The sequence below is a fragment of the Camellia sinensis genome, chromosome 3 (genome assembly GCF_055761805.1).
Source record: "Camellia sinensis isolate YWXY chromosome 3, ASM5576180v1, whole genome shotgun sequence".
Classification (NCBI taxonomy): Eukaryota; Viridiplantae; Streptophyta; class Magnoliopsida; order Ericales; family Theaceae; genus Camellia; species Camellia sinensis.
The window spans coordinates 53,078,864-53,092,212 of NC_138963.1; the positions used below are offsets into that span (position 1 = coordinate 53,078,864).

The 13,349-nt window shown below is 28.7% G+C and overlaps 1 protein-coding gene across 1 annotated transcript; it reads right to left on the reverse strand.

Moving 5' to 3' along the window:
* Window positions 1–256: 256 nt before the first annotated feature.
* Window positions 257–6,185, reverse strand: KCS3 (3-ketoacyl-CoA synthase 3). Its single transcript, XM_028232070.2, has 2 exons — window positions 5,280–6,185; window positions 257–1,145 (listed from the first exon to the last, which is right to left on the reverse strand). Exons 1-2 carry the CDS (start codon window positions 6,111–6,113, stop codon window positions 579–581), a joined length of 1,401 nt encoding a protein of 466 aa, XP_028087871.1. The 5' UTR covers window positions 6,114–6,185; the 3' UTR covers window positions 257–578.
* Between the last annotated feature and the right edge of the window lie 7,164 nt (window positions 6,186–13,349).

A 13,349-nucleotide genomic window follows, 5' to 3' on the forward strand; every position in this document is an offset into this window, starting at 1 on the left:
TAAAAAAATGAAGGAAAGCAGCCGGTTTTCATGACTGGGTCTATTAATTAAGAAAAATAAAAAATTAATACAAATAATGTTGCAAGTCTTGATTTTATAATTTTAAAGTAAAAAAAAAAAATTATCAAAGTGAATTAATTTTTAAAAAAATGTCATTATCATATTATTTTAGGTAAAAATTCTGCATAAATATAATTATTTTATTTTTATTTCTCCCAATAGAACATAGTCAAATAAGCGAATACCATCACTATCATTAAAAGAAATCGGGTGTGAATCTAACACCTTAATTATTAGCTTCAAGTACAACAATCGCTTTAACAATAACTTACAAATGTACTCCAAAAGAAATATTCATAATATTTGAAATGTATGGATAAGATTTATTTAAGTTTTGACTCATACTTAAATCTACACCATACATTACCAATATTTTTTTGATATTTTTTCTGATACATAATATTTTGTCGAGAAAAAAAAAAGAAAAAAAACAACAACATTAAAAATACAAACGAGCAAGAGAGTTTGTCGAGAAGAAAAAAGAAAAAGAAAAAAAAGCATTGTCCATATGAAGCATTTCATGACCTAGTGGTCTGAAACTCAAGAAGTTTGAAAGTGCTTGGATCTTCACTACTGAGCCAACCATACTTCTCCATGAAAGGGTTGGTTAGGGTTTGAGGTGGGTAGCTATCAACGCAATCATCCCACACATTTCTATCATCCAAGTCCCTCACCACCTCCCACAAACAACTATTACACTTAAAGCCAGCCCCAAAACTTATCATAAACACTTTGTCACCTTTCTTGAGCCTCCTCTTGGCTTCCATGTACCCCAAAACATACCAAAGGCTACTAGCTGAGGTATTACCAAACCGGTGAAGGGTCATTCTGGCCGGTTCTAGGTCATATTCGGTCAGGCTGAGGCTCTGTCCAATTCCATCGATCACTGCCTTCCCACCGGTGTGTACACAAAAATGATCGACACCAGTCTTGAAGTTGATCACCGGCCTCCCCCCTCCTCCCTTGCTAGAAGTTTGAGTCATTTTTCTTGCAAATGAGGCTATGGTGAATCGGAGAAGCTCTCGTAGGGGCAATATTTTTGGAGCAATTTCTTTGAGGTTATCGACAAAAGCTCGTGTCGCTACCTGTTGAAGATATAAGTAATAAATTACTCTTTTTTTTTTCTTTTTTTTTTTAATTCTTATATTTTTAGATGAATTAGTGATTAAAATTCAAAATATGTGTTAAAACTCATCACCTTCCATAAAATATAACGTAAACTATCATATTTAGGATACAATAGGGATAAGATTATCTCCAGTCCATTACAGTCCTACTAGTTCATTGTGTATGGTTTTATGTGTATGTAGTCAATTAAAAAAAATTAGTTTTATTCAATATTTATAATTACATAATTTTATCATATAGTCTTAAATAAATAAATAGTCTATTTTAAAATTATACTTGTCATCTAATATTTTGAAGACAGATATAATGAAATCATATGAATAATTGATCAATCAATTTTTTTTCTTCATGAATTAGCTACGAATAAAATTTTATAAAATGAAAGATGGTGATGACCAAATGGACTCCAGCTACACTATCCCGTGTACTATACACAGTCAACTTGAAACAACCCTCTTTCTAAATAGTTTACCTCTCCTCTAACACATTAATTTTATAACAAAATTATTAAATATAATCTCATCTCTTATGTCAATTTCTCAATGCTCAATATAATTTTTACTTATTTTCTCATTAGGTCAGTTGTCTACCCCCATTACCTTAGGTTTATGAGTGAATAAAAAGGCAAATTACTTTAGTAGTTTCTAGACTTTTAGTTTCTTGTTATTTTTGTCTCTGTAAATTTAATTAACTCAGTTCTAATTATAAATTTATGATTTTATCTTAATTTGGTCAAATTAATTCCAATTATTTGTATTTTTTGATTAAAAAAATGCACACATAAACGGCATGTTATACTTTTATAGGTAAAATTGTAAACTTATTCTATTTAGTAAGTTAATCTCAACCAGCTTAATTATAATTTTTCTTTAAAAATCCTAATCAAAGTTATCAATTAGATTAAATTGACACAAAATTTAAAATTAAAAGTCAATATCAAACTAGTAATTAAAATTATAAAGATCAAAATGATATAAAGGTCAAAATACCCGAACTACCAACATAATTTATTTTGAAAAAAAATTAAAAGTGCATACTTCCCTCCAATCGTCTTATTGGGGTTTCATTTGGGATGTAAGTTGACTTTTTAGCTATTTTAACTTGGAACTAAAAAATCTCATTTGTGATAGATTTTTTTGACTTTTGTGAGAGAAAAAATAAAATGATTATGAATTGAATGTGACATTTTGTCCTATTTAGTTAAAATAGTCAATTTTATCTTATATAACTATTTGGGAAACTCACGTGTAGGTCATAATAAGTAAACTTATTATTTAATAGGTCCTATGGAAAAAAATTGTTATAAAAAAAATCACCAATTGTAAGTTTTAACAACAATTTATAAAAATCATGACAAAAAAAATCACTAATTATCAATTCTAGCGACGCATATAAAAAATTATCATGAAAAAATTATTTTTAGTGACAATATTACCAAGACTTATTTTTAATAGAACTTAATAGGAATTAAATTCAACTATTAGGACCTATTAGTAGTTTATCCTAACTAATTTTAGCCCAAAGTCATATCCAAATGGGGCCTGAGTTGTAGGGTTCAATTTAATGTAACTGCGGCCTACTTTGGGTCCAATGATATGAGCCACTTAATTTTTATTACATTATCTATTAAAAAAATAAAAATTAATCAAATATTAATCACCATATATCTAGATCATATTTATTTTTAAAAAATAAAAAAAAAATGATCTATTTTGATAATCATAATTGCAATCCACTTTTAAATAAATAAAATGTTATCTAAACATACAATTATTAATATTTGATTAATTTAATTTTCTGCATGAATGATATAGGACTCTTTTGAAAAATGAGTTAAAAGTCATTTCTAACTTTTAATCAATTTTCAGTCACATTTTCTCTCACATTTTTTATACGTTTTTTATAAAAAAAATTAAAAAATTAATTTTTAACAATCTTATCAAAATAATCCTTCGTCAAAAGGTACTTAAAAATTGAACCATTTTAATCAACCCAAGTGGGCTCAAATTATTTTAAACTTAGACTTGAGAAATCCATTTTAAAAATAAAATACCCCTTTCATTTTAAAATAATAATCGCTTTTTGAGAATCTAATTTTTTTTATAGTACAATTATTACGCATTAAAAAAATTAATTTTTCAAAATTATATTTTGATAATACATTTTTTTAGTAAAATATCAATTGTCATAATTGTATTTTTATGTTATTAATGAATTAAGTATTTTCATATATTTGTATATTTCTTCATCGATAAAGTTTTTTTTTTTTTTGCTGATAAAAAAAAAGTTATTAATGAATTAAAAGAAGAGTAAAATAAAAAATTTATATTATTTATATTCTTAATTTTTGAAAAAAAAAACTAATATTTAAGAATAATGAAAAATAGAATAAAAACTAAGGTTGTGTTTGGTAGAGTTTTGAGGTGTCATTTGAGAAGTGGGTTAGCTTTTTGACTTTTTGATTTTTTTAGCCTGAGCTAAAAAGCTTGGTTTGGGAAGGGTTTTTTGACTTTTTTTGTGAGAGAAGAGTGTAATGATTATGGGTTGGATTTGATGTTTTATTTGTTGTGGCTAAAATGACCTATTTTGTTTTTTGTGGTTATTTTAGCCCCAAACCAAGTTCCCAAACAATGCCTAAATATGATTTGAGAGTATGAGTTGTATTTTGAGTTTGTGAATTGTGGAATTATGATTTGAGTGTAGAAAATTCGTTTGGTTATGATTTTTTAATAGAATGTTGAATTGAGTGTGAAATTGAGTTTTGAAAGCTTGATTTGACATGTGAAGTAAGAAAATTTGTTTGGTTATGAGTTTTGGAAAGAGTTTTAAAACTTAATTCAAATTATTATAACTCATAACAAAACACACTACTTTCACACTATTGAAAATTTTGATCAACACTCATAACCAAACTCTTTTTAAAATTCAATTAAAAAAATTATTATTAACAGAAAATAACATTAATCAATTTTTTAATTGAAAATACTACAAAGGAAATAATTTTTTTTCAAAATAAATATTCAAAAAATTTAAATCATATATATTTAAATAATCTAAAAAATTTAATAAGTAAAAAATTAAAATAAATATTCAAAAAATTTAAATTGCAAAAATTTAAATAATTTAAATATTCAAAAAATTTAAATAATTTAAAATGTTAATATTTTAAATTTAAAAATAACTCTACACTCAAATTATAACCAAACACATAAAACAAAACTCAATTAAGAAATTATTTTTAAAACTCATAACCAAACACATAGTTCGAAACTCCATACTACTTTCACAACTCTACACTCAAATCATAACCAAATACATAACAAAAAAAATTAAAATATTTAAATATTTTTATAAAATAGAGTTTGAATTTATTTTTATAAAATATTTTAAAATTTTAAAAATTAAAATCGTAATATTTTGAAATTAAAATATTTAAAAATTTAAAAAATCGTAACATATTAAAATATTTAAAATCTTAACAAAATTAAAATATTGATTTGAATTGAATTTTGAAAAGAGTTTTGAATTATGTGTTTGGTTGTGAGTTTTGAAAAGTAATGATTATGTTTTGAATTGAGTTTTGAAAAATGTGTGTAGAATTATGATTTGAAAGCTCTAAACAAACAATACACTCAAATCAATTGATAGAATTATATTTTAAAAAACTTACCAAACGGAGCCTAATATTTTGAAACTAGCGGGTTGTTTAGAATGTGCTATATAAATGCATTTTTTTGACTTTTTGGTTAAAAAAATAGAGAAAAAAATATGTATGTTTGAAATAATTTTTTGACTTTTTACAAAAAAATATATATTGTAGTAAAATCAAAATGACCATTTTACCCTTATTGACTTTTTAACTTTTAAATTTTAATTTTTTAACTTTTTGATAGTTAAATTCAAATGGTAAAATAATACTTTTGCCCTCTAAGTTCCCCCCCCCCCAAACTTCCTCCAAATAATATGATGAATTTTTTAATTTTTTTAATAATTCTTTAACTTTTTGTAGATTATGCCAGACAAGCCTATTTCAAAAATAAAAAATAAAAAATGAGATCATGTATAAAATTATTTTAATCAATTAGCACTACCTTTGGAAGGTTCTTGCCTAGGTAAAACCCTAACCTGCCTTCATCATCTTCCCTCTGCAAGCAGCATCCATAGGATTCATCTCTGGAACCATGGTGGGTTCGAACCAGACACTTCAACTTGAACATGGCTCGATGCTTCAAAGCCACCTTATTAGTCAAAAGTACAGCACACCCACCAGACCTAAACAAACAATTAGACAAAATCATGGACCTATCATTCCCACCATACCAGTTGGGACTCAAAGACTCCGAAGCCACAACCAGTGCACACACATTCTTTCGATTCTTGAATATGTTCTCAACAACATTCGTGGAAATCAAACTCGCACTACACCCCATTCCTGTCAGATTGTATGTTTTAATGTTCTCTCTCATCTTGTACTTGTTGATGATCATGGCCGTTAACGAAGGAACGGCTGAGATCATCGACACGTTGACGACGAGTACGTCAATCTCCGATGGTGACACGCCGGACCTCGACAGGAGTTTGTCGATGGTGCCGTCAAACAACTCGGACATTTCTGAGACGCCGTCGGAGATCGATGGCAGGTTTTCGCGGGCCGAGAAGACGATTCTCGGACCGTAGGTCTGTTCGCCGATTCCCGAGCTGACAATGGCTTTTAAGAGGAACCTGTATTCGTTGAGTCCGAGGTTTTTGTTTCGTTTGATGATTTCGCCGCTGAGTTCTGTGCTGAGCTTTCGATCGTCGGTGGGTTTGAAGCATTGGTAGTCTAGAATGTAGCAACACTGGTGTCTTTTTTTATCAAGAATAGTGAATAGTTTGAAGAAGAGGTAGGAGACAGAGAGAATGAAGAGGAACAAAAAATAGTCCATGAGAGAGAGAGAGAGAGAGAGAGAGAGGGAGGATGTCTTTTTTTTTTGTAGGTTTTTTGGGTTTTTTTTGGATGATGGATTTAAAATGAAACAGGGAGAAGTATAAAAAGAGAGCGAAAAATGATGCAGAGTGGTTTGACGTGGCAGCGGGTCTCACTCATTATTATATGTGTTATGTGTTTTAATTTTTTTTTTTATTTATTATATTATTAATGATAGTGTTAGTAATAAGAATTTAATGATATATAATATAATAATGATGATGTTGGTGATAAGAATTTAGTACATGTAACGTTGTTGAAAAGAGAGGTGATGAAGGTCAGACATGATGTGAGTAAAGGATCTCTATAAGAAAGATGTCTGTGTCAAAGTATTACGCAACTCCCAACAACTGATTAGTGAATGGTGTTTTTGGATTTTGATAAAAATTTGATTTTTTAATTTTTTGGTTTTTTTATAAAAGATCGGATTATTTTAGGAAAAAAAATTGAGTTTTTTTATTAAAAAATATTAAAATGTCAAAAAAATTGACTTTTTTGTGTGTTGCCAGAAGACCAGAGTTGACTCTTCCGTGACAATCTTTGTTGCAGTGCAATCAAATCTTACGGATGTTAATAAAATTTTAATATATTAAGGCTTGGTTTGGGAAGTGGGTTGGCTTTTTGATTTTTTGGGCTATTTTAGCCTGGGCTTAAAAGCTTGGTTTGAGAAGGGCTTTTTGGCTTTTTGGCTTTATTGAGTTTTTTTGTGAGAGAAGAATGTAATGATTATGGGTTGGATGTGATGTTTTGTTTGTTATGGCTAAAATAACTTATTTTGTTTTTTGTGACTAAAATAGCCAAAAAAGCCTCCAACCTCACTTGCCAAACAGAAGCTAAATATAAAAAAAAATTTAAAAATGTAACAAACTATTATTAAAATATTTTTAATGATTAATTTAATATTTTAAATTTTAAAATGATATAATTTTTTATTTAGATGTCAATTTTTAATAAAGTTAATGTATTTTTAGAATCTCTCCATTAAGATTTATCAAATAAGATTTATGTTGACTATAAAATTCTTTATAAAAAAAATACTATCAAAGTTGACGTAAACAGTAATATGTTATTTTATTTTATAATAATATGTTGCTGATTACCATAATAATATTTTACTGTTTACTTGAACAGAGCATAGTAAGGGGTTGTTTGGGATGACCTAAATAAATGTACTTTTTGTCTTTTTATGAAAAGATGTGCAGAAAAGTAGAGAAGTGATGTGATGGAAAAAAGATAAAAGGATAAAAAGATGGATTATTTTGATGTTGCCAAACTTGACCTAACAAAAAAAAAAAACAAAATATGAATTGAATGAAGCTATACGAGTTCCTTCGTTACGCCCTCAGAAGTTGACGAATTTGATCGCAATAATGAAACGTGATCTCTGTATTCAACTCCTCTTCCTCCTCCTCCTCCTCCTCCTGACATTTCTAATTCATTCTCATAACCCCATCCTAATATCTATATATATACAATAAACCTGTTGCATACAAGTCTTGAAGAATCTAAGAAGATCTTGAAGGAAGAGATGATGAACTATGAAATTCAAGCCCTAATTATACAGATAATAGGAGTTTGAATTTGCTTCGGATCCTTTTATGGTGAAGAATTGATTCAATTAGGGTTTAGAGATTTTTAGCAAAACACCAAGCAAATAAAGTATCAATCTCCGAATAAATCAGATAAACAAACTTGGACCTCAGCTCACATTCATGCCTCGCAAGCAATTCAAAACTTATTCTCATTAGCTTAAAAGCCTCCGTTTGGTTACCAAGAAAAATGAAAGGAAAAGAAAATATAGATTCAACACTATTATTCACTCGTAATAACCAAGATAAAGAGTACCATCACAAACAAATTAAAAACTAACGAGTTTTCTCTAGAAAAACAAAGAGAAATTCAAAGGGCAATTTTATTCCAAAAGAAATAAAAAACATAGTCGTGTCCTCTATCAAGTATGAGCCTCCAGGTAAGAGTATCTCCAACCATTCACTTCTTTTTTCACCAAATCTGAGTGAAAAATAGATTATTTTCTCAATTTGATATTTCTTTTTCTAACGGTGAGCATCAAAGCAGAATTGAGGGAAGTGGTAGACCGGTTGGTCAACCGGCCGGTCGATTGGTAAGTGCAATTTTTTTTTTTTTTTTTACCTGTTTGAACCTTTTTTAACGGTTTGAACCTACCTATTTGAAAGGGAACCGGTCGACCGATTGGTCTCCTCCAACAGTCACGCACAGTAATTTGATGAAACCTGTATTCTGTTTTCAGTTTGATGTTTTTTTTGTTCAATTCTCCATTTGATATCAATTTGGTGAAACCGTTGAAGCTCCAAAAAGTGTATTTTTCACCAAATTTTAAATTTGATGCCATGTTTGCTGAACCGTTGGAGATGGTCTAAGGGAGTTTATGAAGGAAAAATTTATGAATTGTCCTTTCACTAAAAAATGGTCCAATCACTACAACAAAAATCACCTTTGGCGACTAAATTTTTAGTCGCCAAAAGTCCCTGTTTAGTCGCCAAAAGTGGATTTTTTAGATTCAGCGACTAAATGTTTTAGTCGCCCATTTTGTCGCCAGTACTTAGTCGGCAGAGGTATTGGCGACTAAACAAATTTTAGTCGGCAAAAACCCCCAGTTTCAGCGACGAAAGTCATGGTCGCCAATAGTGAATTACACTTTCGGAAATTATACATTCAGCGACTGATATTTTAGTCGCCGATAGCCATGAATCGCCGACCAAAGTCATTAGTCGCCCAAAGCAACACTTTTGGCGACGACTAATTTTAGTCGCCAAAGGTATTCCGTGAAAAAAAAAAAAAAAACCTTATTTCTTTGCATTTGCTGAGTTTCGAACCACTAACCCTTTCACATTCTAAACCTTTAACCAAACACTCCCTCCATTATGCCACTATAACATCACATGAATGTATATGCAATATATATTATTTATATAGTATATTAATCGGTATTAATACAAAACTAATTATATAAATATAATTATTTTTATTGAATATAAATTATGTAAAAAATAAATTTTTTATTAAAAAAAAATTTAGGCCACTTTTGGCGACTAAAACCATTATTTAGTCGCCAATTCTATTATTTTGGGCTACTAATGATTTTTTGTCGCTAAAAAAATTAGTTCCAATTAAAAATATGCACTTTTGGCGACTAAACCTGTTTTTACTCGCCAAAAACATCACCTTTTGGCTACTAAACTGAATTTTAGTCGCCAATACTCAGTTTTTAGCTACTAATTTTTTTTTGGTAGCCAAAAAGCTTCACTTTCAGCGACCAATATGTTTTTAGTCGGCAAAACACCTACAATTGGCGACCAATCTATTTTTTAGTAGCCAAAACCATCACTTTTGGCGACTAAATTATTTTAGTAGCCAAAAACTGTCACATTCGGCGACTAAACTACCTTTAGTCGCTAAAACCCCCAGATTCGGCAACTAAACTGCCTTTTAGTCGCTAAAAAGCTTGTATTCGGCGACTAAACTGTTTTAGTCGGCAAAAGTGACCAATTTTGGCGACTAATTCCATTTTAGTCGCCAATTCTACTACTTTCAGCGACGAAAAAAGAAACTTTAGTCGCCAATTCTGTAATTTGTTGTAGTGAATGAAGGGATTTTGACTAAATTTTCGATAAAAATATAGTGAAAATTTCAATTCGGTAGAAAGATAAAACAAAATTACAAATTAGTTGTAAAACTTATCAACTTAATTGAAGCCGTAAACTTTTTCATGATTTTGCAATTGTTTTTGGATCTTTCCACTTAATTGCAATTTCTCCAAAAATATACCCATCCAAGCACAACCTTAATAATTTAATGGGCAAATTATGTTGAAACTCCTTATGCTTTGGTTTAGTAATGATAGAAACCTTCACAAAATATAATTCCCACAACTCCCAAAATGATCTAAACTATTCATGTCACTATCAGACACAACCCCCCAAACAAATTCAAACACATCAAAGGTCAATACATCAGTGGGGGGCGTGAAGGTCCTCCTTTGTGGGGGTCCCAAACATTTTTCATTTCGATTCTTGTGTCATTTTGATTTTTATAATTTCAATTGATTCGATTTTGACTCTAAATTTATGATTATCTCAACAAACAAAAAAAAAATTAGACCAGCAAAAGAAAGAAACTTTTATTGATATACATCAATATAGACAAAGAATGTCAATCTAAGAATCTGGGGACCAAAATGACACAAGAGTCAAAATGTAAGAACTATCGGTGCAGTTTGTCCTATTTTAATTTACATATTACTTTTCATGAGTAATTTCATTGGTAAAATGGATAAAAAAATACTTTTCTAAATACATGTATATTTTATTTTGTTTATCTTTGTATTTTTACACTATCTACATTAATTCTAATTTATTTAACCTTATTAAAAAGAAGGTCAGTATAATTAAGTCAAAACTATATATTTTATTATATTTTTTTCAAATTTTAAGAAATTGAATATAATTTATCTAAAAAATATTTAAAAGCATTCAAAATTTCAAATATGAAGTGCCATATAAACATGACTAGTTATTTCCATCATTCCTATCATTATTATTGCGGTTTGCGAGTGTGAGGAGGATAAGGTCAATTTGTGGAGGTAAAAAATTTGTGTGATGTGAGTATCAATCAAAATAAATCTAATATCTCGAGAAATTTTTTCTCAATAAAATTTAACTCATCAGAATTTTGAATTTTTAAGTCGACCTGCCTATCTACTTACACATCTAAAAAGGATTATGAATGTCAAAGCCTTTATAGTGTGTACGGATAGTAGCCATAGCTTTTCCAATTTGTGAGTTGTGGTGTCATCCACATTTAAGAATTGCAAGCTGGGGTAGATGCAACCAAGTATGGTAAAATCAGAAAATATAGCAACTATCAAAATTTGTTATGAATTTTATTTGGAAAAGTATTGTGTAGTTTAAAGTTAATTATTATATGAGCATTGATTTAGACCCCCTTAAAATATCTACCCCCACAACTCCCTCACACACATGGAGGTTGGGGATTGGATGAGAAGGAAAAAAAAAAAAAAAAAAAAAAAGTTGACCAATCAAAACTAAAGGGGGTCAAGGGGGTAACCCCCAAGGGGGGTCTCAACCTTTATTCTTATAAATATATTTAATAATGAGAATAAAAATGACAATATGATAAATTAATATATTTTGATTTGACTTCAAAACAACAATTACATATCCTACTAAAAAGTTAATAAAATTTTCAAAGAAACTATTATTACGGGATAAAAGGAGTATTTTTCTGAAATAAGTTTTTGATTTCAGAAAGAGGATCATTATAAGTAGATGAATGAGCCTTCGTTTGAGGCGTGGGTGGATTTTTTGATTTTTTAACTTTTTGTAGTTTAGAGTTAAAAAGTTTTGTTTGGGATAAATTTTTTTACTTTTTTAATTTTTATGAGAGAAAAAATAAAATAATTATAATTTAAATATAATATTTCGTCTTATTGACTGTTTAATCTAATTTATTTTTTTATGACTATTTTAACACAGACTTTTATGCCAAACGAAATTTGATTAACTGAGTGAGAGATAGGGGACGGGCATGGAGGGGTAGAGTGTCTGTTGGAATGCAATTGAAGAAAATGACGTGACTGTTTCTGAGGGGTGGAAGTGTTTGATTTCGGAAAGAGAATCATTCTAAGTAGATGAGTGAGTGAGTGAGAAGGGGCATGAAGGGTAAAGTCAGCGGCGGAAGTAAGAAATTAAATTAGAAGGGGTATTTTTTAATTATAATTTTAATTTTTTTTCATAACCAACAATGAAAAAATAATAATAATTTTTGAATTAATATTAAGTACAAAAATTTAAATAAATTATTATAAAAGTATTTCATATAAAATTTTACAATTAATTTCGAGTAAAATTGAAAAGAAAGTATTGCATGTAGCTAGTATATCATGGACTGTAAAAACTGTCATATATTTACAAAATTTGAGTAAAAATAATGTAAAAATTGTCATATATTTAAGTCTTAAAATAAATTATATAATGGAAAGATAAATCAAATTTTTACAAAATTTGAGTAAAAATTTTATATAATAGTGATATCACGTCATTATTGACATAAAATATCACCAAGTAATAATCAAGCAACATATGAATGGTAAACTCCACATGCAAATATAATTAACATTCTAATAATTTATATATATATATATATATAGTACGATTAATTATATTTACATATCAATAATGATGAATATTACTTTTATATTGAGATTTTTTCATAAAATTTTCATATATAAAAATATAATTTGTTGTAGTCACTTCATTTTTAATAAAACAATCACTATTATTTTCATAAATTTAAAAATATTCTTAATATTTTATTCTAAATATTATTTTTATTTAAATTTTATTTATATACATATGTAAAAAAAAAAAAAAAAAAAATCAAAAATAAATGACCACTAATCCCCATGTGGCTCCGCCACTGGGTAGAGTATGCGTTGGAATGCAATTGAAGAAACTGATGTGTCACTGTTTCTGAGGGGTGCACATTAAGTGCTTCCAAATGCAGCTGGCATGAAAAGCCTACATATACGTGCATATATATGTTTCTTGGAAAATGTTTGGTAGTTCAAAATTTTGTAGTTCAAATGGCTCAAATATGTCAAAACGACGTCGTTTTACACTCATTTACACTCAAACCGACGTCGTTTTAAGTGATTTGAGCCACAAAATTTTGAACTACCTAACATTGTTGATGTTTTTTTTGAGTAACCAAATATATATATATGAATTTAGCTTCTGTGCAGTCCATTGTTTAGTTTGCAGCTGGCGTGAAATGCCCACATACATGCATATATATATGTTTTTTTTTTTGTGTAACCAAATATATATATATATATATATATGAATTTAGTTTCTTTGCGTTCATTGTTTAGTTTGGTCCGTGGGCTCACCATAAGTTTTGTTTGATAATTTGAAATGTTATTTTTGCAACTGCTTATGTGTAGATTATTCAAATAAAAAAAATCGCTTGAAATTGAATATATTTTTAAAAAGGTTTTGCAAAACATATTTTTTGATTTAAAACAAAAAGGGTTTTGCAATTAATTTCTTCAAAATTGACTTTTAGTTTTACAGACAAATGCAGGAATTTCTGTGTGCAAATGTGTACTAATCAGCCAGGATTCTCAGTCCTGGAA